The sequence below is a fragment of the Globicephala melas genome, chromosome 3 (assembly GCF_963455315.2).
Source record: "Globicephala melas chromosome 3, mGloMel1.2, whole genome shotgun sequence".
Lineage (NCBI taxonomy): Eukaryota > Metazoa > Chordata > Mammalia > Artiodactyla > Delphinidae > Globicephala > Globicephala melas.
Genome location: NC_083316.1, coordinates 35965552 through 35992010, shown reverse-complemented (window position 1 = coordinate 35992010; position 26459 = coordinate 35965552). Strand labels below are relative to the sequence as shown.

At 38.6% G+C, this 26459-nt stretch overlaps 1 protein-coding gene across 6 annotated transcripts in view; it reads right to left on the bottom strand.

The window, feature by feature from the left end:
• Positions 1 to 26459, bottom strand: part of NNT (nicotinamide nucleotide transhydrogenase) — a 259323-nt gene that overhangs the window by 26699 nt on the left and 206165 nt on the right. For 3 of the 6 annotated variants that reach the window (XM_030881977.3, XM_030881978.3, XM_030881979.3), the window contains exons 19-22: positions 25544 to 25625; positions 6426 to 6544; positions 4246 to 4361; positions 746 to 2701 (exon numbers count right to left, since the gene is read on the bottom strand). In XM_030881977.3, coding sequence (XP_030737837.1) covers positions 2552 to 2701; positions 4246 to 4361; positions 6426 to 6544; positions 25544 to 25625 — 467 coding nt within the window. In that variant the 3' untranslated portion in view covers positions 746 to 2551. Of the gene's footprint in view, positions 1 to 744; positions 2702 to 4245; positions 4362 to 6425; positions 6545 to 25543; positions 25626 to 26459 lie in introns of those variants that run through there. The other 3 variants (XM_060295754.2, XM_030881981.3, XM_070045136.1) reach the window with 2 other exon arrangements.

Genomic DNA, 26459 nt, shown 5'->3' with positions numbered 1-26459 from the left:
AAGAAGAGTATGTAGAATGATAAAGAGATTTATGTATCAGAAAACTGTCCAAGGTTAGATAGATAAATCAATAGATAGATAGATAGAATGTATAAAAACTTATACATTTACTATATACTATTCCTTAGTTGGATGCGTAACTTAAACACAAACTCCCAAATTAAGACAAACATGAGAAAATAAAGGATGGTTAATAGGGGCAAAAAGACAAATCAATGTTAGCACTTTACTGCCCTTTTTTTTTTTTGGTAACAGATTGTAGGGTATAATGGATTTTTAAAAAATTATTTCTAGGGCTTCCCTGGTGGCGCAGTGGTTGAGAGTCTGCCTGCCGATGCAGGGGACACGGGTTCGTGCCCCGGTCCAGGAGGATCCCACATGCCGCGGAGTGGCTGGGCCCGTGAGCCATGGCCGCTGAGCCTGAGCGTCCGGAGCCTGTGCTCCACAACGGGAGAGGCCACAACAGTGAGAGGCCCGCGTACCGCAAAAAAAAAAAAAAAAAAAAATTATTTCTAGTTGAATTTCAAAAAGACATAGCGAACAACAGATCAATACAGAATAAAAATAAGTCATTATTTACCAGTTATATGACTTATCAGAAAGGGAGGAATAATAAAATAAGATGAACAAAAATTATTTTTGTTGCTTTTAGACCTCACCATAATTAATAACCCAAGATCAACAATCTTTTGGAGTATTACTTTAAGAAATTAAATATCTAAAAATCCCTTAAATCACTTAAACAATAAAGTAAAATAAAACCAACCAGAGCATGAATTTTCAATTCAATTAACACAACTGAATGACAAAGGATTAGCAAGTACCAAAGAAATGAGATCATCCTAAATTTTTAAAATATAGAAAAATATTTACTATAAATGATGGAAATAAATCAAAGTATAATTATTTTAATTTAAATTGAATGCATGAATTATCTCAAAAAAAAAAAAAATCCAAGTTGCTGCTTCCCAGATATACCTACAACTACTTTGAGAAAAGGAAAAGGGCATGACTCAAGATACTATTTACTTTCTTCTAATAGAACTTTCATGATATAATTCAGTCTTGAGGTTACAAATGACCTGAGATCCATTAACAAATTGCATTTACCACTTAAAAATTAAAAAGGACTCTTTCCTGATTTAAAACACATGCACACACAAACAGATCTTAATCTCAGGCACAGCAAGAAAGAAACTGATTACTAAACCAACAAATACTATGAGTTTTCAACTCAATAAACATGAGTATTATAGTAAAAAATTTCACACCAGTTATTTCTTTTTCTGATTTAGAGATACTTTTTACATGTTAATAATTGTTTCAAGAAACTTAATGCCAAATTAATTATATATAGAGAGAGAGATAGTCCAAATATTCTTCACACATTCAACCTATACAGAGATTTTGGCATAATGGCAAAGTCACGAAGAAAATCTACACTTTTACTGCAAAAGACATAATCTTTACTGGTGCTAAAAAGACATAATCTTTACTGGCGCTTAAACAAAGAGGTAGCTAAAAAGTGCCACCATTTCTCTCAAATGTTATCATTTACATAACACCTTAAAACACACTCTGATTTGGGAAAAAAATTATTCTTCCAAGCAGTTAAGACAGATTAATCTCATCTATTTCATGGTAGCAAAATCTTCCTCAGATATTAATAACAGGCAGAATTACTTGAGTTTAGCCTTTCGTCACCAGAGACAATTGCTACATCACTATGCAAACATGGTGAACTCATTTTATTAGTCAAATAGTTGAATTCCATTCAAGTGCACTTAACACAGTACTACACATTATAAATTGATTGAAATTAGAGAGATCTCCAATTGGAAATGGGGTTTAAAAAATACAATTAATGCTGATTTCAAATTGTATGTTTCATTGGTGTTCTAATGAAACATACAAAGCAAATGATTTGTTTCCAGCATCTCTGAAAGATTATCTAGTCCTTTAATGTATTAAAATAGAAGTGAGAAAATACACCCCTGAAATATAGAATCAGAAGTACAGTTTGAAAAATTGAAACTGATGTGATATGTTTAATTCAGATTATGGTTAAATGGTAAGAGGACAGCTCAAGAGTTGATGAAAGTTTCAAATTAGTCACATTTGTTGAAAACACATAAATGCAGGTGGCTGTAATGTTTACACTGAGTCAGATTTTTTCAAATCTATGTATAATGTAAGTCCTAAAAAATTCATAAAGACTAATTTCTTAAAACACTGCTGACTGTTGAGGAAAATCCAAATGGATTACATCTAAAATGACGCTGTTCCTTCTCCTTGTGTAAAATACTTCTGGAATTCGTAACACAAAAACTATGCACAGGAAGACATTTAGACTTGTCAATCCTTTTTTTAAAATTGAGGGATTGTTGCTCTTGAAATTTTTCCCTGTATTTGCTTTGCTTTCTTCAGAGTCTTCCTTTTCTTTCAAGAGCTCTGATATAGATGTGTATCAGTTGTATATGTTAATAACTTATTTGCCTGTTCCCACAAGTGAAGAGGTGGCTTTGTTAGACAACAGCTTGATCTTTATGTTTTACTTCTGGTAGGATTCTCTAACTTTCGCCTGAAGGGCATCACACGTCTTCTTGGCATCGCCTAGAAGCATGGCTGTGTTAGGTTTGTAGAAGATTGGATTGTCCACTGCAGCATAGCCAACACCTAAGGACCTCTTCATAACAATGACCTAAGAACCAAAGATTAAGTGAGATGGTGTATTTAACAGACCTGGCCAGGACTTGTTCTGCAAACAAACATTGCCCTGCCCTGACTTTGAACAAAGCAGGTACCACTACTAATTCTTTACTACAAAGACTTAAAATACACAAGGAGTAGTTTTAAATGCATGTTTACTCTGTATTAACTTTAATTATTTAAATGTGCCCATACTCTTATATCCATTAGAGAAAAGGTCATGTTAACAACAGTGTACCTCCAAGTGATAAGTGATTTTTTTTCTCAGTGCTTTTCTCTATAAAGACTATGTATAACATTTTCTAGTCAGAAAAATAAGCATCTTTCTCTGAATGGGCTGAAGAGAACAAATTTAGTGCATAAGCTTCTACTACCCATCCTAAGATAAATGTAGTTGAGTGGGAAAATGGTATGATTCTTAGTCCATTGCTTTAAAGTAAAGGATATGAGACAGAAAGGATATAAGACAAGAACCCAAAGAGCAATCTAGTGTGTCACAGAACAGAGCTAATTACTAATAGAATGCTTCCACGAAGAAAAATGAAGGGGTAAGTCCATCCATCTCTAATACTGATGTGTTCTAGACATTTACAATTAATGTTAATTAATTAATTAATGGATGTTGCTGTCCTGTTGAATATCAAGTCAATTCTTCATGAAATGAAAAGCCTTTCTATGGTCTTTTAGGACACGCATTCTATTCAAAAATGGAAGCAGAGCAAATTTATTCATGTTCCATATACCATTGATACAGTAATGTACCCTACAAACTCAAATACTGGTGATCGATGCAACTGTCCATATACACATGAACAAGTGCATGTCGTATCTACTCACTCACCACAAATACTATGTTTAAAACTCACACATTTACAATAAAGAGAGACAAATTAAAGGGAAAATATACGTTACGTTATAATGATTCTTAAAATGCAGATATGACTTGAGAGTGTAAAGAGACTTGCCCAGTCGGGGCAGAGGAAAATTTATAAGCGTTTGCATTCTCTACAATCTAGCAATTAGCTTTTTCAGAAGTAATGTGCTGTGAGCAGAGCTTGCTTCCTTCCATGTTATAATCTGGTTTTCTAAATCACCCTTCTTCTGTACACTCCATAACATACAAATTCCCTTTCAAAAAACTTAAATGAAAAAATGTGCTCATCTTCGTATGTGAACGCGATGATACTGACTCACTGTCCTGGAGGGAAGCCATCTGCTTCACTGGACTCGGCCTGGAATTCAGCCAGACTCATCCCAAAAGCTCACAGGTCCTTTTTCAGCTGTAGTTACAGATTGTGTTAATCCATCCAGATAATCTCTTTTAGTTCTAATCGAGATCAGGGCATTCACTCAGGTTCTCTGGTGACCACAGAACAGACAGAAGCTGGATATAGACAGCTGGACCCTAAATCTACTCTAACTCCTGAGCCTCCTAAAAGGCATCATCATTTCTCATCAAGTGACCAAGGAAAGTTCTGTGTATGTGTTTTAAGAGACCTTTAATTATCAGAATGAAACACAAGTCTGAAACTTTACCTGCTTTGATTTCCAGACCTCGAGGACTGGCATGCCTGCAATAATAGAGTTGGGGTCTTCTTGAGCCGCTGAATTAACAGTGTCATTAGCTCCAATTACAAGGACCAAATCAGTGTCTACATAATAAAAGAAAATATAAAAATTAAAAGGGTCACTTTTACTTTCAGGCAAATTATGGTGACCTGACTTTATAACAACAACAACAGAAGCTAAAATTTACAGGACAAACATTTGTGCTAGGTATTGTACAAAGAGCTTTATCAGAGAGGTTCAGTAACTTAGCCAATGTCACACAGCTTAAAAGCAATAGGTCCTGCATCTGAACCTGAGCACCCTGACTGGAGCTTGCATTATTATGCTTTCCCTCCCCTCAATGGATCTACCTAATCTGACTTTATAGCTCTTTTATGATCCCAAAATGATCTTGCCGGTAACATTAAAGACCTGCACTCCCATAAATGGGTGCTGAATTTTGTCAAAAGCTTTTTCTGCATCTATTGAGATGATCATATGGTTTTTCTCCTTCAATTTGTTAATATGGTGTACCACACTGACTGATTTGCGTATATTGAAGAATCCTTGCATTCCTGGGATAAATCCCACTTGATCATGGTGTATAATCCTTTTAATGTGTTGTCGGATTCTGTTTGCTAGTATTTTATTGAGGATTTTTGCATCTATGTTCATCGGTGATATTGGTCTGTAGTTTTCTTTCTTTGTGACATGGATAAAGAAGATGTGGCAAATATATACAATGGAATATTACTCAGGCATAAAAAGAAATGAAATTGAGTTATTTGTAGGGAGGTGGATGGACCTAGAGCCTGTCATATAGAGTGAAGTAAGTCAGAAAGAGAAAAACAAATACCGTATGCTAACACGTATATATGAAATCTGAAGGAAAAAAATGGTTCTGAAGAACCTAGGGGCAGGACAGGAATAAACATGCAGATGTAGAGAATGCACTTGAGGACACAGGGAGTGGGAAAGGTAAGCTGGGACGAGGTGAAAGAGGGGCATGGACATATATACACTACCAAATGTAAGATAGATAGCTAGTGGGAAGCAGCCACATAGCACAGAGAGATCAGACCAGTGCTTTGTGACCACCTAGAGGGGTGGGATAGGGAGGGTGGGAGGGAGACGCAAGAGGGAGGAGATATGGGGATATATGTATATGTATAGCTGATCCACTTTGTTATACAGCAGAAACTAACACAACATTGTAAAGCAATTATACTCCAATAAAGATGTTAAAAAAAAAAGATCTGCATTCCATTTTCAACTTTTAAAATGACTACTTAATATGCAATTCAATGTCTAAAAGAAAATGGTCTAAGAGTCTGTACTATATTAAAGCTGTGTCCATAATTCCTGGAACTGGCAGGTTTCACACATAATTTAGCAACAGTGAAATCTGAAAGGGGGCATAAAATTAAAATGGTCTAAATTCCCTCTTTAAGGATCGTAATATAAGGTACCTTAGAACTCTGCCAAAAATGCCATGTGAATCTAGACATACACACAATTTCATTATTTTTCTCTAATAAACAGTACTTTTTAAGTTTACAGTGGATACGTGCCAGAGGGAACTGGTTTAATTTTAACAAACATGATCTTGGGCCAAATGTCATTAGCATTCAACATCCACCCAGTGACAGCCACAAAGTCCAACACCTTATCTAGTGAAGTCCTAGTACTTTAAAGAAAACAGAAAACTACTTACTGACCACGAGTTGGTACAACTGAAAACCAGTAAAATCTCAGACACTGGCAAGAATCAGACACTAAATCATCAGCAGAAGCAATTTCATAAATGAGGAACCTGAGGTTGAGTACCTAGTTCAAGGCCACAAGCAAATGAGACTCAGGACCTGGATTCCAAAGCCAGGTCTGTTCCAAATCCCTCTGCAATGCAGTCCACTGCACTGCCTCCCAAGATTCTCACCATCCTTCAGATCTCCTCAGAGGGAGAAAATGACCCATGCTGCTTACAAACCTGTTGCACCTTTTTCAGTACTGTCTTTCGCTTATTTAATTTCAACTGCATCCTTACTAGGAGCAGGTTACTCTTCATCTGACTAGTAGGTCTTCAGTAATCCCACAATTTATGCCCTAAGACTGGCATCACTCTATTCATCTAAGAACACCTAAACTTCACCATTATCCCCATCACTTACCTGGGAAATCATGGTTGATCTCATCCATCTCCAACACAATATCATACGGCACCCCAGCCTCAGCCAGCAGCACATTAAGCTGACCAGGCATCCGGCCTGCAACTGGGTGAATTCCAAACCTAGACGTGAAACAAATGAACAGCTGGCCTTACTTGATGGGCCGAAACGTACAGAGACCCCAATATCACCTCCGAATCTGCACACTTTGTTCTTGGCATCTCTGCTTCTCCTGGTACTATCTGATCTCTACAAGCAGGAATAGAATCCGTCTAGATATACGGTCAATCTACAAATAGTAAGGTTTGGAGATTCAAGATCTCAGTATATACAAACTGTAACTCCTCTCAAAAAAATAAGTGTGACTTTAGAACCTGACTCTTCCATATATGTTCTAAGTTCAATGAACTCCCAACAACATTAATAATATCACCTTACATTTAATAAGCATTATGTTCTCTCACGATACTTTATAATTTTTGAATCTTTTTGAAGTCAGCCTGGAATTAAACGTTTGCCATGAAAAACACTTTCATGCACGTAAGTTAAAGGCCTACTTTCAGCGAGTAATATGCAGCATTGCTCCACATCACAGAATAAATGTGATAGTAACACGCTGGAGTGTTTGAAAGGCAGAGTAATACACAAATCAGATATCTGCTCTTTTATTAAGGCCAAAGAAACCGAAGCATCAGGCAATTTCGTTCAACCACAGCCATAATGGGATCCCTGAAGTCATGTAATCCAACCTCTTGCCCACAGTATTGATCTCTGTCTCCCCAGCACTGGGCACAGTCCGTAGCACACAGGAAGGACCAAATAAAAAGTGAGTGAGTGAGTGAATGAATGAATGAATCCAGTGAAGAAATGCATTTTATACTACCTCTAGGCAGGGATCCATCCAACCTCAGCTTAAATACCTTCAGTGACAGAAACTAACTCCATTCTAGCTCTATTCCATTACTAGAAAATCCCAATAACTATATATATATAGTTATATATATAACTATATATATATAGTTATATATATAGTTACATATATATCACACACGCTCATCATATTAAACCAAAAAGAACCCCCAACTCATTGCTTTCCAAGGTCTGTAGTCTGAGGGTCTACTCCCTCTTTCACATGTGGATTCCTCTGAGCTAACCTAGGATGCCTATTAAGCAAAACATCTTCAATTCTTTCAACTGTTCAATGACTGACAGGACTTCTAGACTCACTGCTGTCCTAGTCACCTGTTCCTATATTGTCACTGTCCAGCTCAAATTTCAGTCCCCCACCGTAAATACAATATGCTGGATGTGATCTAGATGCACAAGGCACAGCAAGAAAGTCATACCCTCAGGCCCCTTTCAGAAGCCTAGGTCTGTAACAGCTCCCACACCACACTGCTGGTTTTTATCACTGACAGTTATGTAAGATGCCCTATTGGAACTCTACTCAGTGCTCTGTGGGGACATAATTGGGAAAGAAATCCAAGGAAGAGGGGATATATGTATACGTGTGGCTGACTCACTTTGCTGTGCAGCAGAAACTAACACACCATTGTAAAGGAGTTGTACTCCAAAAAAAAAAAAAGATGCCTGGTTACTTTTCACAGGAACTGCTGCCAAGCCAGACCTCCCCACTCGTAACACAGTGCGTTAGGAACAGATTAAAAAAGCATAGGAATTGACCCCTCCCAAAGGCAGACCTGAAAAGAGCTATAAAATGGCTGTTTATATTGTCCAAATAACTGATATATGGTTTTCTACATCTTTGAATGAAGTTAATGAAGATAATCTGATAATGAAGAGCCTGAATTACTGGGGAGCTTGTAATTGGAAAACAAGATATCAAATGATAGGTTCTCTTTAATCAATTTATTTTTTTATTTATTTTTGGCCACATTGGGTCTTCGTTGCTACGTGCGGGCTTTCTCTAGTTGCGGCGAGCTGGGGCTACTACTCTTCATTGCGGCGTGCGGGCTTCTCATTGCAGTGGCTACTCTTGTTGCGGAGCACGGGCTCTAGGCACAAGGGCTTCAGTAAATGCAGCACGTGGGCTCAGTAGCTGTGGCACGCAGGCCCTAGAGAGCACAGGCTTCAGTAACTGTGGTGCCTGGGCTCAGTAGTTGCGGCTCGCGGGCTCTAGAGCACAGGCTCAGTAGTTGTGGTGCACAGGCTTAGTTGCTCCATGGCATGTGGGATCTTCCCGGACCAGGGATCAAACCCGTGTCCCTTGCACTGGTACGCAGATTCTTAACCACTGCACCATCAGGGAAGTCCCTCAAATTCTCTTTTATATAATCTTCATTCTGGGACCGCTGAAAGTTCCTAAATAATCAACTTATGTTTAAAAAACCAGAAACTCAGGGCTAAAAGGAAACAAAACAGTTATCTCTAGGTGGTTGTACAACAGATAATCATTTTACTTCTCCTCTATTTAAAAATGTTTTTCAAATTTTCTATGAGAATGAACAATTTTATGGTGGGAAAAAATTAACTTCATTTAAAATAAATTAATACTTCATGCTTTTATATTGTGATATAATTTACAAATTTCTTATATATTATTTCATTCTATCCCTAATCATCTTTAATAATCTCCAACAAGAATTAGAATTTAGAGCAGCTGATTCAAATCCAGGACTTAGTTAAATAAACTGGGCTTTAGAGCTACATTCCTGTACCTTAAAAAAAGAAGAGAGCAAGAATATATGTAAGAGGGGCTGCTGGCATATATTTTGGCACAATGACTAATACTGACTCTTTGAGATGTGCTATACAACTTGCACAACTTTTTTAGTATAGCTAACCTGTAAGTCAAACTCGGGTCTTTCTGCCTCAAGAGTCTTTTCACTACTATACAATATAGGCAGTATAGTCAAGCATTTAAGAGGTATTTTTGTTTAGTTAGTAGCTCAAGTTAACTAGTTACATGATGTTCAGTAAGTTACTTAATAGCTCCCTCTCTCTCAATTTTCCCATAGAGTACTAACCAGATGTTATTACAAGCCCACATCATGCCAAGGGCTATATTAAACTCTGTAGAAGAGGTTTGAGAAATACCTATTTATCTCTGCTTGAATGGGTGAAATAAGGAATTCTAAGAATCCAATTTACAGTGTTGAGAAAAACTGAGCACCCAGAAAGTTTCAAACAATACTATAAGCTATAAATTTTTTTAATTTAATTAAGTATTTGCATGGACATAGGAGAAAAAAATGTCTCTTAGTACACAAAGTACCTGCAACAATGAAAAACATTTACCAGCACCTCTTAAATGATGGGGAAGTAGGTTCTGAAAAATTACTAGGCGTAGGAGGTAGAATGAACTGTATAGAATGGACCATTAATAATCTAAGACTTTTTAAAATTTTTTATTGGAGCATAGTTGATTTACAATGTTGTGTTAGTTTCTGCTGTACAGCAAAGTGAATCAGTTATACATATACATATATCCACTCTTTTTTATTTATTTATTTATTTATATTTATTTTTGGCTGTGTTGGGTCTTCGTTGCTGCGTGCAGGCTTTCTCTAGTTGCGGTGAGTGGGAGCTACTCTTCGTTGCAGTGTGCAGGCTTCTCATTGCAGAAGCTTCTCTTGTTGCCGAGCACGGGCTCTAGGTGCGTGGGCTTCAGTAGTTGTGGCACACGGGCTCAGCAGTTGTGGCTCACGGGCTCTAGAGCACAGGCTCAGTAGTTCTGGCGCACGGGCTTAGCTGCTCTGTGGCATGTGGGATCTTCCTGGACCAGGGCTCGAACCTGTGTCCCCTGCACTGGCAGGCAGGTTCTTAACCACTGTGCCACCAGGGAAGTCCCTCCGCTCTTTTTTAGATTCTTTCCACAAACAGGCCATTACAGAGTACTGAGTAGAGTTCCCTGTGCTATACAGTAGGTCCTTATTAGTTATCTATTTTCTATATTTTCTATATTTTCTATATAGTGGTGTGTATATGTAAGACTCTTTTAAAAGGCATTTAGCCCTCAGTGGGCTACCTACAGTTTTTTTTTTTTTATTGAAGTATAGTTGATTTACTACTTTATTTTGGTGAGAATAAAATTAATAAATAAATAAAATTAATCATTTTTTGGAAATGTAACAGTTCAACAGTTGAGTAAAAATTTTTAAATGTTCTCTAAAACCAAGATTTTTTTTTTTGGCTAGACACTGCTATCCTAATGTCATTGTCTGTTCCAAACCAGGGTTTTTAATCACTCCTGAAAACAAAAGAAATGAGGCAAAATACTGACAATTCATGTTCATACTCTCCATGTAGTTAACACAAACTATATTCAGCACGACTGCAGCTATTTTCAAACTGCCTCAAGCATTTGAGGAAAATGCTTTTTTGGAAAGAAAGCATTTCCAAAATGTTACACAGACTCTTGAGTTGAGATGTCTACTTTAAAATTTTAATACCTCTACAATGGCAATAAGATAAAACATTTGAAAAAAAAATTTCTCCAGGCACCAAACTATATGCTCATTAAATGGGAGTTATTAATACTAACCCTCAATCCTGAACATGAATGTCATTTTAATATTTTAACAATAATATAGAATTTTAAGCATGAATATAAAATATAGAGAGAAAAATGCAGTATATTGAAATAACCAAAATATACTCCTAAGCCTGCTGATTACATGAATGTAGAAAAAGAAAAGGCATGACGAATGAAGTTTCAGAGGTGCCTGATTTTGTAAACAAGCATCACAGTCTCTAGTTCAGGACTTTTAAACCTTTCTTCCATGATGGGGAGGGATGAACAATCCCTTAGGTTCACAGGAAATAACAGAAGCAGTAAGAAAAAGACAATAACAAACTCAGAGAAGGTAAAGCTCACTTACATGTAATAAACAATTGAATTGTAAAAAAGAGGAAAGACTGAATTTGTGTAATCCTTACAAAAAGTGAGAAAGAAGGCAGAGCACAAAGCAAACTAAATGCGCATGAAAGAATGACACGGACCTGGGTCTTTAAAGGCACGTATGACACTAAGGTGTATAAAGAAAGTAATTTGAACATCAAAATAAATAAGGATAGGGCTTCCCTGGTGGCGCAGTGGTTGAGAGTCCGCCTGCCGATGCAGGGGACGCGGGTTCGTGCCCCGGTCCGGGAAGATCCCACATGCTGTGGAGCGGCTGCGCCCCTGAGCCATGGACGCTGAGCCTGCGCGTCCGGAGCCTGTGCTCTGCAACGGGAGGGGCCACAGCAGTGAGAGGCCCACGTACCGCCATAAATAAATAAATTTAAAATAAATAAATAAGGATAGTCATGGATTATAACCCACTATGGAAAGTGGGAATTCATGAGTCAAGACTGATAACAGATTCATAAGTCAATAAGGAAAGGATGAAAGGAAGGAAGGGAGGGTGGGAACACTCTCCCCTATAGTGGTAGACCATCAACTGATAAATGTAGTGGGGTTATAAGACCACCATTTTGCCACCATCATAATAAAGTTTGGTTCAGATAAAAATCAGCAGCAGCACATGCTCAGTCTAAGGAGTAAAGCTTGAATGAGGAGCAGGATTTTGCAAGGTCTTAAAGAGAGCGCAACAGAGAAAGAAAACAAAAATCAGTAAAGACTTTCAGTGCTTTCTCTGACAGCTACTTTATTGAAATTGATCAATAATAAGTAGTTGTTAGAACGTCTGGATACTTTGCTCAATGGGCATTTGGTTAAGTGGGCAGAGTCTGTATTTCTTTTTCTCCCCAGCTAACAGTTCCTTATAATACCTAATAAAATAAATTACCAAGATTAACAAACCAAATCTCAGCCAAGAAGAACTTAAATTGAAACTAATTTTTTATGTATTTTAAGGCACTGTTGGGTATACACAAAGTATTTGGTGTACAGAATATTTTAACTTTATGTTCTTTAAATATCAAGTGGGAGCAACAGCCAGCTCTACCCACCACGAGCCCCTCCCATCAGGAAACTGGCACAAGCCTCTTAGAGAGCCTCATCCACCAGAGGGCAGACAGCAGAAGCAAGAAGAACTACAATCCTGCAGCCTGTGGAACAAAAACCACATTCACAGAAAGAGAGACAAGATGAAAAGGCAGAGGGCTATGGACCAGATGAAGGAACAAGATAAAACCCCAGAAAAACAACTAAATGAAGCGGAGAAAGGCAACCTTCCAGAAAAAGAATTCAGAATAATGATAGTGAAGATGATCCAGGACCTCGGAAAAAGAATGGAGGCAAAGATCGAGAAGATGCAAGAAATGTTTAACAAAGACCTAGAAGAATTAAAGAACAAGCAAACAGAGATGAACAGCACAATAACTGAAATGAAAACTACACTAAAAGGAATCAGTGGCAGAATAACTGAGGCAGAAGAATGGATAAGTGACCTGGAAGACAGAATGGTGGAATTCACTGCTGTGGAACAGAATAAAGAAAAAAGAATGAAAAGAAATGAAGACAGCCTAAGACACCTCTGGGACAACATTAAACGCAACAACATTTGCATTATGGGGGTCCCAGAAGGAGAAGAGAGACAGAAAGGACCTGAGAAAATATTTGAAGAGATTATAATCGAAAACTTTCCTAACATGGGAAAGGAACTAGCCACCCAAGTCCAGGAAGCACAGAGAGTTCCATATAGGATAAACCCAAGGAGAAACATGCCAAGACACATAGTAATCAAATTGGCAAAAATTAAAGACAAAGAAAAATTATTGAAAGCAGCAAGGGAAGAACGACAAATAACATACAAGGGAACTCTCATAAGGTTAACAGCTGATTTCTCAGCAGAAACTCTACAAGCCAGAAGGGAGTGGCGGGACATATTTAAAGTGATGAAAGGGAAGAACCTACAACCAAGATTACTCTACCCATCAAGGATCTCATTCAGATTCGAGGGAGAAATCAAAAGCTTTACAGACAAGCAAAAGCTAAGAGAATTCAGCACCACCAAACCAGCTCTACAACAAATGCTAAAGGAACTTCTCTAAGTGGGAAACACAAGAGAAGAAAAGGACCTACAAAAACAAACACAAAACAATTAAATATCAAGTGGAAGAACTAAAGGCACAAAGAATGTGCCCCATCAAAGGCAGAGATTCTATAATTAAATTCAGGGACCCTCATGTGTCATTATTTTTTAATAATGATGAAACAAAATAATTTCCAAAAGAACACATCTTAAAATCAAAAATTTTAGTTTGAAAAGGTCATTTCACTTATGGAGGTTCTTAGTAATATAGTTAACATATCAAATTGCATTAATCAGCTGATTTGTATTCAAAGTTAATGCCATTCTGTATTTCAACTGTCAATTTCAAGTCAACATTCAAAATTAATGCAGGGTTGCTTTCGCACATCAGGAAAAGGTACTCTATCTTCTACCACTGACTAGATCCAATGATAAAACTAAATAACTAGATTTAGTTCAGGGAGTTGCAGCTTAAAAGGATCAGAGGGCACTTGGATAAGTTTCCAGAGAAACACAAAATACCTAACAACTTAGAAAATAACATGCTCTAAGTGAAAAAAGATAAATTGGCTAGAAAAAGAAAGGCAAAACTGATTTTCAAGCAGACCAAATAAAACAGAAGTTGACCAAATATTCCTCATTTTCATTAAACAGAAGAAAAGAAAACAGTCTTCAAATGCAAGAGAAAGAGTTGCAATTAACTTAAAAAAAATACTTTCTGTCAACAATTAGAACAAATCTCCTAGTTAGGGAAAGTTTCAGGCTTTTCTGTGGATCAGGCAGAGACAGGTTCATTCATCTGAGCTGACATACAAACCACCAATTCAGTACAAAATGGATTCAAGGGGATTTGACAAATAAATGTAAAGGATGGTTGGCTGGCAGTGGACATAGTCAAGGCAGTTATGATAGCTGAGACAGCTCTTCATTCATGGGAGGAGGAGGAGGGATAAAAACTACTAGTAAGAGAGAGCAGCAGCTTTGGTGGAACTGAGGATTCCCAGAACAGCTGCAAGACATTGCTCTACCTCAGTCCTATACTACTAACTGCAATGAATGTGCTCTTTTGAGATCTTCATAGTAAATCTTGGACACCAAAAATTTCTCCTAGGGCTTCCCTGGTGGCGCAGTGGTTGAGAGTCCGCCTGCTGATGCAGGGGACGCGGGTTCGTGCCCCGGTCCGGGAAGATCCCACATGCCGCGGAGCGGCTGGTCCCGTGAGCCACGGCCACTGAGCCTGCGCGTTCGGAGCCTGTGCTCCGCAACGGGAGAGGCCACAGCGGTGAGAGGCCCGCGTACCGCAAAAAATAAATAAATAAATAAAATTTTTTAAAAAAATTTCTCCTAATTTCCCAATCCTTCTGAGCATCAATAAGTGCTTCCTGTTTCCCCCAGGTCCCTTCCTCTCCCCAAAACCTGATTGGTGAGGCTTAAGAAAGACTAAGAGTCACTGTGCTAACATGACATTTAAGGTCTGTACTAGCTTCCTATTGCTGATATAGCAAATCACCACAATTGTAGTAGCTTAAAACAACACAAATTGATTATAGAGGTCTGACATCCAAAATCAGTTTCTCTGTGCTAAAAAATCAAGGTGTTGGCAGGGCTGCGCTTCTCTCAGAGGCTCTAGGAGAAAATCCGTCCCTTGTCTTTTCCAGCTTCTGGAGGCCCCCATTCCGTGGCTTGAGGCTACATCACTCTGACTTCTGCTTCCATTGTCACACCTCCTTCTCTGATTCTGACCCTCCTTCCTCGCTCTTGTAAGAACCCTAGTGATTACATGGGCCCACCCAAATAATTCAGAATCATCTCTCCAGCTCAGAATCTTCACTGAATCTACAAAGTTTCTTTTGCCATATAAGGTAACATGTTCACAGGTTTGGGGGTTTCGGAGGTGGGTATCTTAAGGGCCATTATTCAGCCTACCACAAACTCCCTTTCTAGTCCTAAAATTCCATGAACCAGAGATTCTAATTTAGCTGAGTAAACCAATACATACTTTGTGGTTTACTTTTGTATTTCAATTCTGTATCCCTCCTTGATTCCAGTAATTTAAAAAAAATTTAATTTATTTATTTGTTTTTAATGCTGCCTTTGCTTATCTTTAAATTATTCCATCTGGCAATCATCTTTATGCTTTAAGTGAGGTGTCTTGGTCCAAATTAGAAATTAAAGACCTCCAAATGTATTTGTTATTATTGTAATATTTGATTAGCTGCAGACTGCATAAAGACAATGTTTCTGTTGAGCTAGTTGTGAAGGGTAAACAGTCATAAAGCTAACTAACATGTTATGCTGAATATCCCAAAGGACAGATCACTTTATATCTGTTTGCATAATAATTTGTTATAGTAAACTTTAAGAATCTAAAGTTGGAAAGAAACACATGCCAGGCGATTCCAAGAGAATGCCAATGTTTTGAGAGAAATGACAGAACACACTAAATTTGGAGAAATATATATGTGCAGGCTGATGAGCCCATGTGAATTTACAACAATTCTGGCCCATGCAACTGGCTAATCTTCAAAGTATGGATTAAAGTTAATTATATCGGACATTGGTTGCCCATGACCAGCAAATGCCAGGAACTAAGGGCCAAAGCTCATCAACATTCCATCACCACATGAAGAATATCCAGAATTCCAAAGTGCAAAGCCTACCAGTCTTTTGGTTCTTCCCCATGAACCATGAAAATTATCTTTATTGTATACATGCTTCACAAAACAGGATCAGCTGTCCTTGTCCATAACGTAATGCTACAGAAGGGGAATAACTACTAAAACGCGATCACGGAAAAAGCCTTCATGCTCCCAGAATTCTTTCTTTATGCTCCTCCTCCTTACGATGCACTGCAGCATAGGAACTGGCTGAAGACTGTGCTCTCCAAACTGGGAGCAACTTGGGAATAGGAACTGTCTCTTATTTATCAGTTCCCCCAGTACCTGGCACTCTATTAGAGCGACTCAAATAAAGGGAGGGAAGGAAAGGGTTTTGTTTGTTTTTTTTTGCGGTACACGGGCCTCTCACTGTTGTGGCCTCTCCCGTTGCGGAGCACAGGCTCCGGACGCGCAGGCTCAGCGACCATGGCTCACGGGCCCAGCCGCTCCGCGGCATGTGGGATCTTCCCAGACCAGGGCACGAACCCGCATTCCCTGCATCGGCAGGCGGACTCGCAACTACTGCACCACCAGGGAAGCCCCACCCTCCATTTCTTTTTTCCGTTGCGGAGCACAGGCTCCGGACGCGCAGGCTCAGCGGCCATGGCTCACGGGCTCAGCCGCTCCGCGGCATGTGGGATCTTCCGGGACCGGGGCACAAACCCGCTTCCCCCTGCATCGGCAGGCAGACTCTCAACCACTGCGCCACCAGAGAAGCCCAGAAAGGGTTTTAAGGAACATAGTGTGCCCAACGAAGTACACTGACTCAAACTTTCTATCATCTCTTTTTAGAGAAAGATTTCAGGGAAGTAGTAAAGAGTAGCAGTTAAAAGCTCTAGAGTGCCACTGCCTGCGTTCAAAACATTTGGACAATTTACCCGTGTGCCTCACTTTCCTCATGTGTACAATGGGATTCATAATAAAGCCTCTTCAGAGGATTATTGTGAGATTTAAGGGAGACAGTTCATGTAAAGAGCTTTTTATACTTTAGACCACTGCCTGGCATACATAAGCCCTTAATAAATGTAACCTGAAACTATAATAGTCTATTGAAATACATTTTGTGATATAAATGCTCATCTGTATTGCTCAAATAAATGCACATTTTTAATGATCATTTACATTAAAAAAAAACCCACAAATTTTTACACTAAAACAAATGTGGTTTGTTATCAACATTTCTGAATTAATTTTCTAATTTTTACCTTGAAATTCCACTAAGTATCAATATGGTCCAACGAAAGCCAGAAATTCTTTGTACTTGCAACTACACAAAAAAAAAAACTAGAGAAATTATATTGTCAATATAGACTGAGGCCAATAATTGCCAACAGCGCACACATTGGTCGCAGTTAATATTCAAGTGTCGAATAGTGTCAGATTTCAAAAGGCCACGTTTAACCCTTCTATAGATACTATTAAGGTAAAAATGTACTGTTTCCTAGATTGGTTCAAGAAGGCAGAGTAGAAGAACGTGCACTCACTCCCTCTTGCGAGAGCACCAGAATCACAACTAACTGCTGAACACTCATCGACAGGAAGACACTGAAACTAACCAAAACAGACACCCCACATCCAAAGACAAAGGAGAAGCCACAATGAGACAGTAAGGGGGGCGCAATCTCAATAAAATCAAATGCTGTAACTGCTGGGTGGGTGACTCACAAACTGGAGAACACTTATACCACAGAAGTCCACCCACTGAAGGTTCTGAGCCCCACATCAGGCTTCCCAACCTGGGAGTCCAGCAACAGGAGGAGGAATTCCCAGAGAATCAGCCTTGGAAGGCTAGCAGTATTTGACTGCAGAACCTGGACAGGACTCGGGGGAGCAGAGACTCCACTCTTGGAGGGCACACACAAAGTAGTATGTGCATCAGGACCCAGGGGAAGGAGCAGTGACCCCATAGGAGACTGAACCAGACCTACCTGCTAGTGTTGGAGGGTCTCTTGCAGAGGCAGAGAGTGGCTGTGGCTCACCGTGGGACAAGGACACTGACAACAGAAGTTCTGGGAAGTACTCCTTGGCATGGGCCCTCCCAGAGTCTGCCATTAGCCCCACCAGACAGCTGGTAGGCACCACAGCTGGGTTGCCTCAGGCCAAACAACCAACAGGGAGGGAACACAGCCCCACTCATCAGCAGTCAAGCGGATTAAAGTTTTACTGAGCTCCACCCACCAGAGCAACACCCAGCTCTACCCACCATCAGTCCCTCCCATCAAGAGGCTTGCACAAGCCTCTAAGACAGCCTCATCCACCAGAGGGCAGACAGCAGAAGCAAGAACTACCATCCTGCAGCCTGTGGAACAAAAACCATATTCACAGAAAGACAGACAAGATGAAAAGGCAGAGGACTACGTACCAAATGAAAGAATAAGATAAAACCACAGAAAAACAACTAAATGAAGTAGAGATGGGCAACCTTCCAGAAAAAGAATTCAGAATAATGATAGTGAAGATGATCCAGGACCTCGGAAAAAGAATGGAGGCAAAGATCGAGAAGATACGAGAAATGTTTAACAAAGACCTAGAAGAATTAAAGAACAAACAAACAGAGATGAACAATACAATAACTGAAATGAAAAATACATCAACAGCAGAATAACTGAGGCAGAAGCACAGATAAATGACCTGGAAGACAGAATGGTGGAATTCACTGCTGTGGAACAGAATAAAGAAAAAAGAATGAAAAGAAATGAAGACAGCCTAAGAGACCTCTGGAACAACATTAAATGCACCAACATTCACATTATAGGGGTCCCAGAAGGAGAAGAGAGAAAGAAAGGACGCAAGAAAATGTTTGAAGAGATTATAGTCGAAAACTTCCCTAACACGGGAAAGGAAACAGCCACCCAAGTCCAGGAAGTGCAGAGAGTCCCAGGCAGGATAAACCCAAGGAGAAAGACACCGAGACACATAGAAATGAAATTGACAAAAATTAAAGACAAAGATAAATTATTAAAAGCAACAAGGGAAAAACGACAACATACAAGGGAACTCCCATAAGGTTAACAGCTGATTTCTCAGCAGAAACTCTACAAGCCAGAGGGGAGTGGCATGATATATAAAGTGATGAAAGAGAAGAAACTAAAACCAAGATTACTCTACCCGGCAAAGATCTCACTCAGAGTCAATGGAGAAAATTTAAGCTTTACAGACAAGCAAAAGCTAAGAGAATTCAGCACCACCAAACCAGCTCTACAACAAATGCTAAAGGAACTTCTCTAAGTGGGAAACACAAGAGAAGAAAAGGACCTACAAAAGCAAACCCAAAACAATTAAGTAAATGGTCACAGGAACATACATATCGATAATTACCTTAAATGTGAATGGATTAAATGCTCCAACCAAAAGACACAGGTTCGCTGAATGGAAACAAAAACAAGACCCATCTATATGCTGTCTACAAGAGACCCACTTCAGACCCCAGAGACACATACAGACTGAAAGTGAGGGGATGGAAAAAGATATTCCATGCAAATGGAAATCAAAAGAAAGCTGGAGTAGCAAGTCTCATATCAGACAAAATAGACTTTAAAATAATGTTACAAAAGACAAGGAAGGACATGACATAATGATCAAGAGATCAATCCAAGAAGAAGATATAACAATTATAAATACATATGCATCCAACATAGGAGCACCTCAATACATAAGGCAAATGCTAACAACTATAAAAGAGGAAATCGACAGTAACACAATAATAGTGGGGGATTTTAACACCTCACTTCACCAATGGACAGATCATCCAGACAGAAAATTAATAAGGAAATACAAGCTTTAAATGACAAAATATATCAGATAGATTTAATTGATATTTATAGGACATTCCATCCAAAACCAGCAGATTACACTTTCCTCTTGAGTGCACATGGAACACTCTCCAGTATAGATTACATCTTGGGTCACAAATCAAGCCTTGGTAAATTTAAGAAAATTCAAATCATATCAAGCATCTTTTCCAACCACAATGCTATGAGATTAGAAATCAATTCCAGGGGGAAAAAAACATCACAAACATATTGCAGCTAAACAATACATTACTAAATAACCAAGAGATCACTGAAGAAACCAAAGAGGAAATCAAAAAATACCTAGAGACAAAAAACAACCAAAACACGATGATCCAAAACCTGTGGGATGCAGCAAAAGCAGTTCTAAGAGAGAAGTACACAGCAATACAAGCCTACCTCAAGAATCGAGAAAAATCTCAAATAAACAATCTAACTTTACACATAAAGGAACTAGAGAAAGAAGAACAAACAAAACCCAAGGTTAGTAGAAGGAAAGAAATCATAAAGATCAGAGCAGAAATAAATGAAATAGAAAGAAAGAAAACAATAGCAAAGATCAATAAAACTAAAAGCTGGTTCTCTGAGAATATAAACGAAATTGATAAACCTTTAGCCAGACTCATCAAGAAAAAGAGAGAGAGGACTCAAATCAATAAAATGAGATCAGAAAGAGAAAAACAAATACCGTATGCTAACACAGATACATGGAATCTAAAAAAAAGAAAAAAAAATGGTTCTGAAGAACCTAGGGGCAGGACAGGTATAAAGACGCAGACGTAGAGAACGGACTTGAGGACACGGGGAGAGGGAAGAGTAAGCTGGGACGAAGTGAGAGAGTGGCATGGACATATATACACTACCAAATGTAAAAGAGATAGCTAGTGGGAAGCAGCTGCATAGCACAGGAGATCAGTTCGGTGCTTTGTGACCACCTAGAGGGGTGGGGTAGGGAGGGTGGGAGGGAGACGCAAGAGGGAGGGGATATGGGGATATATGTATATGTATAGCTGATTCACTTTGTTATACAGCAGAAACTAACACACCATTTTAAAGCAATTATACTCCAATAAAGATGTTAAAATACATATTTTGCTCTGAGGGATTACTGGCAATTTTATACCATAGATTGAATATAGAGATGTAAGTGAATACACATGTACTCTTTAGCTTTCCTCTCTTCTACCAAAAGTTTCACTCATTTGACTAATTACACAAATAACTCCCATCACACCCACCCACCTGTCACCATGTTTTACAAGAAGGCAGGCTCAGTGCAAAGAAACACACCGTATTCTTTCAGAAAACCAGAAGCACTGGCTAACTCCTCACCAAATAGTGCCAGCTGTAACTCTGAAACTCAGATATAATGACCTAGGCTCTTGCTGTTCTTCATCATTTCAACTAGCATCTGAATTGGAAACACAATGAGGTTATAAGCGTCCTCAATTCAGAATATCTTAACACCTATTATCTAAGTTCCCAGCAAATGTAAAACTCCACAGGGTCAGGATTTTTGATCTTTGTATTCACTGATGTATTCTCAGGACCTAGAACAGTGCCTGGCACAAAGTACTATATAATTATTCATACAGTGAATTGTCATTAACATGAACAGTCATGGTTGATAAGAAAGTATTGCAAAGCTGGTAAGAAACTCATAAATAATATCTATTTCTTTATTTAACTACTATACTGGATCTTTTATCTGGCCTAACTTCTACTGTCAGACGCATGTACCTTTATTACTTGATAAATTTGCATGTCCTAGCTCTTCCCGTACCCCAAAACATAACAAAATCCAAGACGGCTGAACGCTTGTTTATTTAGATTACATTTAATCCATGAAAAACAGGAAAATCCAGTTAGATCAACAAAATATTTCATCTTCAACTGTCTCCAAAGAATGGGTTTCCTAGTAAAAATAACATATATTTAAACTTATAGCCAGGTCACACAAGACTGTAAAACACTATTAAACTGCAAATACCACTGGCAGCTAGATGTGTTTAGACAGAGGATGAAAAAGTAAATATTTATTTTTTAAAACCTGCAAAAAAAATGTCATGTTATGAGTAGTATAAAAAGTTTAAAATATCCCCCAGACACTTATCTACTCTTCTCTTTTGCATTCCTACCTTCCTTCTACTCTACTCTTCTTAGCATACTATCACATTAAATGGAATTCATTCACTGATTCATTTGTTGATCAATTTGTTCTCTTTATATCTATAAACTTTTGAGAGTGGGAACTGGGGCTTACACATTCTTGTATTCTCAGTACCTAGTAATAAGTCTCTATCAATAAATTATTAATAGAAAGATAGAGTTGAACATTAACATGAAAGCAATATATAACATCAGTTAGTCGATCAAAGAAGTTGAAAGGTGGTTTCATAAATTTAAAAGCAATAATGCCTTTATACAAAGAAAATCAAGCAGTGATTAACTGCAAAAAGAAAAACATATATACCTCTTTCTAAGAATTATTCCTTGGAAAGATTATCTCAGCTTTACAATGAAAAGCCTATCACATCGATCCAAAGACTGGGAAACAAAGAGAAAAAAATGTCTGTGCTCTTGTATCGTAAGATTTTTGTAATAAAATGCTTTCAGAGGTCAAGCATAAATTAGGTGTTCTGGGTGCCCGGGAAGCAACAATATCCTGGCCACTAAAGAACAGCTAAGTCAGTGAACTTCCATGACATTCCGAAATGAGCTCTTGTCATGAAATGTCATGTGCTTCACTAGATAATCTCAACTCTCTGTGAGCATGTTAGGACTATGGCCAGAGTAAAGGAAAACAGGAGTGTCTCTAAATCAACCATGGGCCATGAAGCCAGACAGACTGTATGACAGATGCAATTTTTCTTGGCACCACTTGGGCATAACTAATTGATCGCAATCGTATGTCCACACTGGCACGTTTCCATGCGGAATGTGTGCTAATATGTCACCACATCTGGATGCTGGGCATGCTGGGGTCCGGAGGCACAAAGATCTACTAACAGCAGAGGCCCGGCAGCTGTGCTCAATGAACACCGTGGGAGCTCCACAGAGTGATGAAAGGACTAAATTACCACAAACTGTAAATACAGATTTATTTCATTAAAATACGAGGTAACCGCTGCAGCCATCTCTTGTTCAAACAGACATTTGCCTCTTAAGAAAAAGCTAACATCCATGTATATACACAGTCCTAACTTCATAAAGAAAATCTGCATCTCTCCTATGGAAAGATGACACAAATAAAGCAAAATCAACAAAGTTGCTATATTCCCTTTAAAAAAAAAAAAAAAATCCCACACGGACACTAGGAAGGAAAAATATGATAATATACTCTCATCATGTTAGCAAGAATAGTTCTCTTCCATTTAATTCAAATGTGAGATTTACATAACTGATTACAAAGCCCATGTTGAAAATTCAACATATTATAGTCAAATAAAACCCTTGGACATATTAATATATATTTCATCTTTAATATGAAATAGATCAGTATAAATGGCTTACTCTTCCTAACTCACAAGTAGAGATTAGGCTGACCAATAATTTTATTCTGATCCTACATAATAAATTATTAATAAATTTATTATTCATAACTTATTTGAAAAATCGATGACGATTATATGAAACAAAAGCTCTCATGAAAAGCCTGATGCTCTGGCCACAGAATTACTTCAATAAAAAACAAATTATAACTGAGAAACTCTTCATATATGTTTAATTAAATATCTGCTATAAATCTTAAGTCAAATAATTACTTTTCCAATGCAGTGTGACAGAAATCCTCCTCTTAAAACAGCAGTTTATACTATGTCCTCATGGATAAAATTCAAATTTTAATCAGGTCAGAAACTAAAATTTCATTTGTCTTATCCCTTTTTTTTTCAGATGATTTTTTTCCTTCCCTCTTAATTCCTTTCCTTTCACATCCTGCCTTCCGTCAAGCTGCTCAACCTGCACCCACAACCTGGACTGACCAGTGGGTAATAAGAGAGGTATGTCAAATTAATCATTCCCCTCCCTAAGGATAACTAAGACATGAAAGCCATCTTTCTCTGTTTTATTATGATTGCCACTCATCTCCTAAACAGTTATGTGGTGATAGAAGGCATTACTAATACATTAGAATTTTTCACATGTGGATTGAATAAAGAAACAATTTCTTTTTAGGAAAATCATGAAAGATTCTGTAACACATCCTTTCCACTTGCAGGTCTGCAAATGCTTTAAGTGGCAAGACTACGACTAAAAGGGAAGCACTGTTTAACACCCTCTATGAAAACAGGAATAAGTTATGAAAATGAGACCTTTTATGTGAAAATTAGAAAACAAAGAGGATGCCTTTTCTCATTTTCTATCTTCAATTCATCTAAGATTTTACCAAACGTGGAAGCTGTCTACATCACAGAAACGATGGTCCTATCATGAAACAGTATCTTGATTCTGTGTATTTGAAAAGCACAGACTCACTATACAGGTCAAGAGCAAGAAAAGGACTGAAGAAGGAAAAAAAAGGGTGAGAAGAAAGGAAGAAATAAAATGTAGCTGACACTAAAATATTTTAGATAACCCTCTGATTTCATCATCTAAGTCTCTTTTACCGCTATTAACAGTTGGGACATTCAAGCTGAAGATTATAGGACTCTGCATCCAGTCTGGCACAGATAGTCTGACTAGTTCTAGGCACACTGTGGCTTATTTTCTTATCATCTGCCTCCAGACAAAAGTGTAAGATTGACAGCTCAAAGGAATTTTTATTAACAGACATTAACTGTTTTGTCAACATACATTAACATCCTGGTGAACAAACTAATTGTATTTAACAAGAGAGTTATCTTGCCGCTCTGACTTACGGTACCGTGTCAGTGAAACTGCTAGGGAATCCGTCTCCCCACGCAACACGAAGCAGCTATGCTCCAGGGACAACTCCAGACGGTCCCTTCTTCGCTGCTTCCTAACAGCGGAGTTCCAGAACGTGGATCCAAAGGTGCGCAGAACAGATGCAAAGTACTGCAAGGGTTCATCACCCCCCGCCCCATTTTTACACCCCACAAAACGCTTTATCCAAGGTCATGGGGAATAATCTAGAAATGCAGAGTCCTTGACTTTGCCATTCTGCTTAATATCCGCCCAAGAGCAGAGTCCAGTGCCCAAATGGCAAGTAGCAGGAACAGCTGCCATTCTAATTCACAATTCAAAAAGTGTATGGCTTTATTGATTACCTATTTTATATATAGGAAAAGAAATTTTTCTGCAGTCTTTTCCAGCCTGAGTGTGAGAGCTTTATCAGTCAACTATTAACCAGCCACAGTTTCACCACCGGGTCTCACCCTTCAGAGACCACTCGTTTGGGATGTTTTTCTTCAGTGTAAACAACAGACACCAAAAAGACACAACTTGACGTGATTCAGATGCCTTGCTTGACCTCCTTCCCCAAATCAAACCACAGAGAAACCAGGTTTCTCTTTTTCCCTACTGATAACTATCCTGGAATTTAGTACAATGAAATTTCCTTTTCTAAAATGAGACTATATTTAGGTTCGAGGCTATCAGAGATAGCGACGACTAACAGGTAAGCCTAAGGCTAGAATAGAGTCTTTTACAACTTATAATAGTTTCTCTACCTAGTATTCACAGGTAAAACTCCACTTGAAGAAACAGTCACCAAAAGGAGGGAAAGGAGGTCATCTATTTTCCTTTCCTTTAACACACGAACTGCAAGAACTTACCTGACTTTTTTGCCCTGTTCGGAGAGCATCTTTACCAAATCAGCAATGGGGTACTGAGCTTTGGCTGCACAGAGACCGTAGCCTACAAGGAACATTAAGAACACAGAAGAATGCGGTTTTATTTCAGATTGTATGAACTACAATTTCTCTCTTGATTGAAACATATTTTTATGCCAAAAAGGGCAATCAGTTAACAGGACTAGAGGTGAAAACAAAAAACTTACAATACGGACTTTTAAATATATTGGCCTAAATTTCAAATTCAAATTCTCATGGTCCCTTCTCAGTCTCCTACAGTGTCTGACACTGCTAGGCACTTGCTCCCTACATCACATATCACACATCTCACATACACACTCACACACACACACACACACACGTGCACAGGCTCTCACTTGCTCTCACATAAACATTTTCAAACTGTCTCCCTACTTGGCTTTGATAACATTACAGTCCCCTGGTGCCCTTCCTGACTTTGTCACTACTCTTCCTCGATTTTCTTGAACAGATCTTCTCCTTCTGTGCCCTCGCCCTTAAATGATGAAGCTCCCCAGGGCTTTAACTTTGCACCTCATTCTCTCTGGAAAATCTCAGCCCATCCCATGGCTTCGACAACCACCTGACGGCTCCCAACTTGTCTCCAGGCTCACTGAGCTCGAGTTCAGCCTGTCCGCTGTCCCAGCTCCACCACCAACTTAACGTCTTCAAATAAGAACTTAAAACCTTCCCCCTCTGCCAAAAAATAAATAAATGAATAAAGTGTTCCGTATTTCTGATGGTCCTACAGGTATGACCGAAAATGTCAGTCATCTCCCTTCCCCTTGAACCCCTGTGCTCTGTCCCTCCTCTCTGTGCAATGAATCTCACATCTGTCCCCACTTTCCTACACTCATTTTTCCAAAGACCAAGTCTCTGC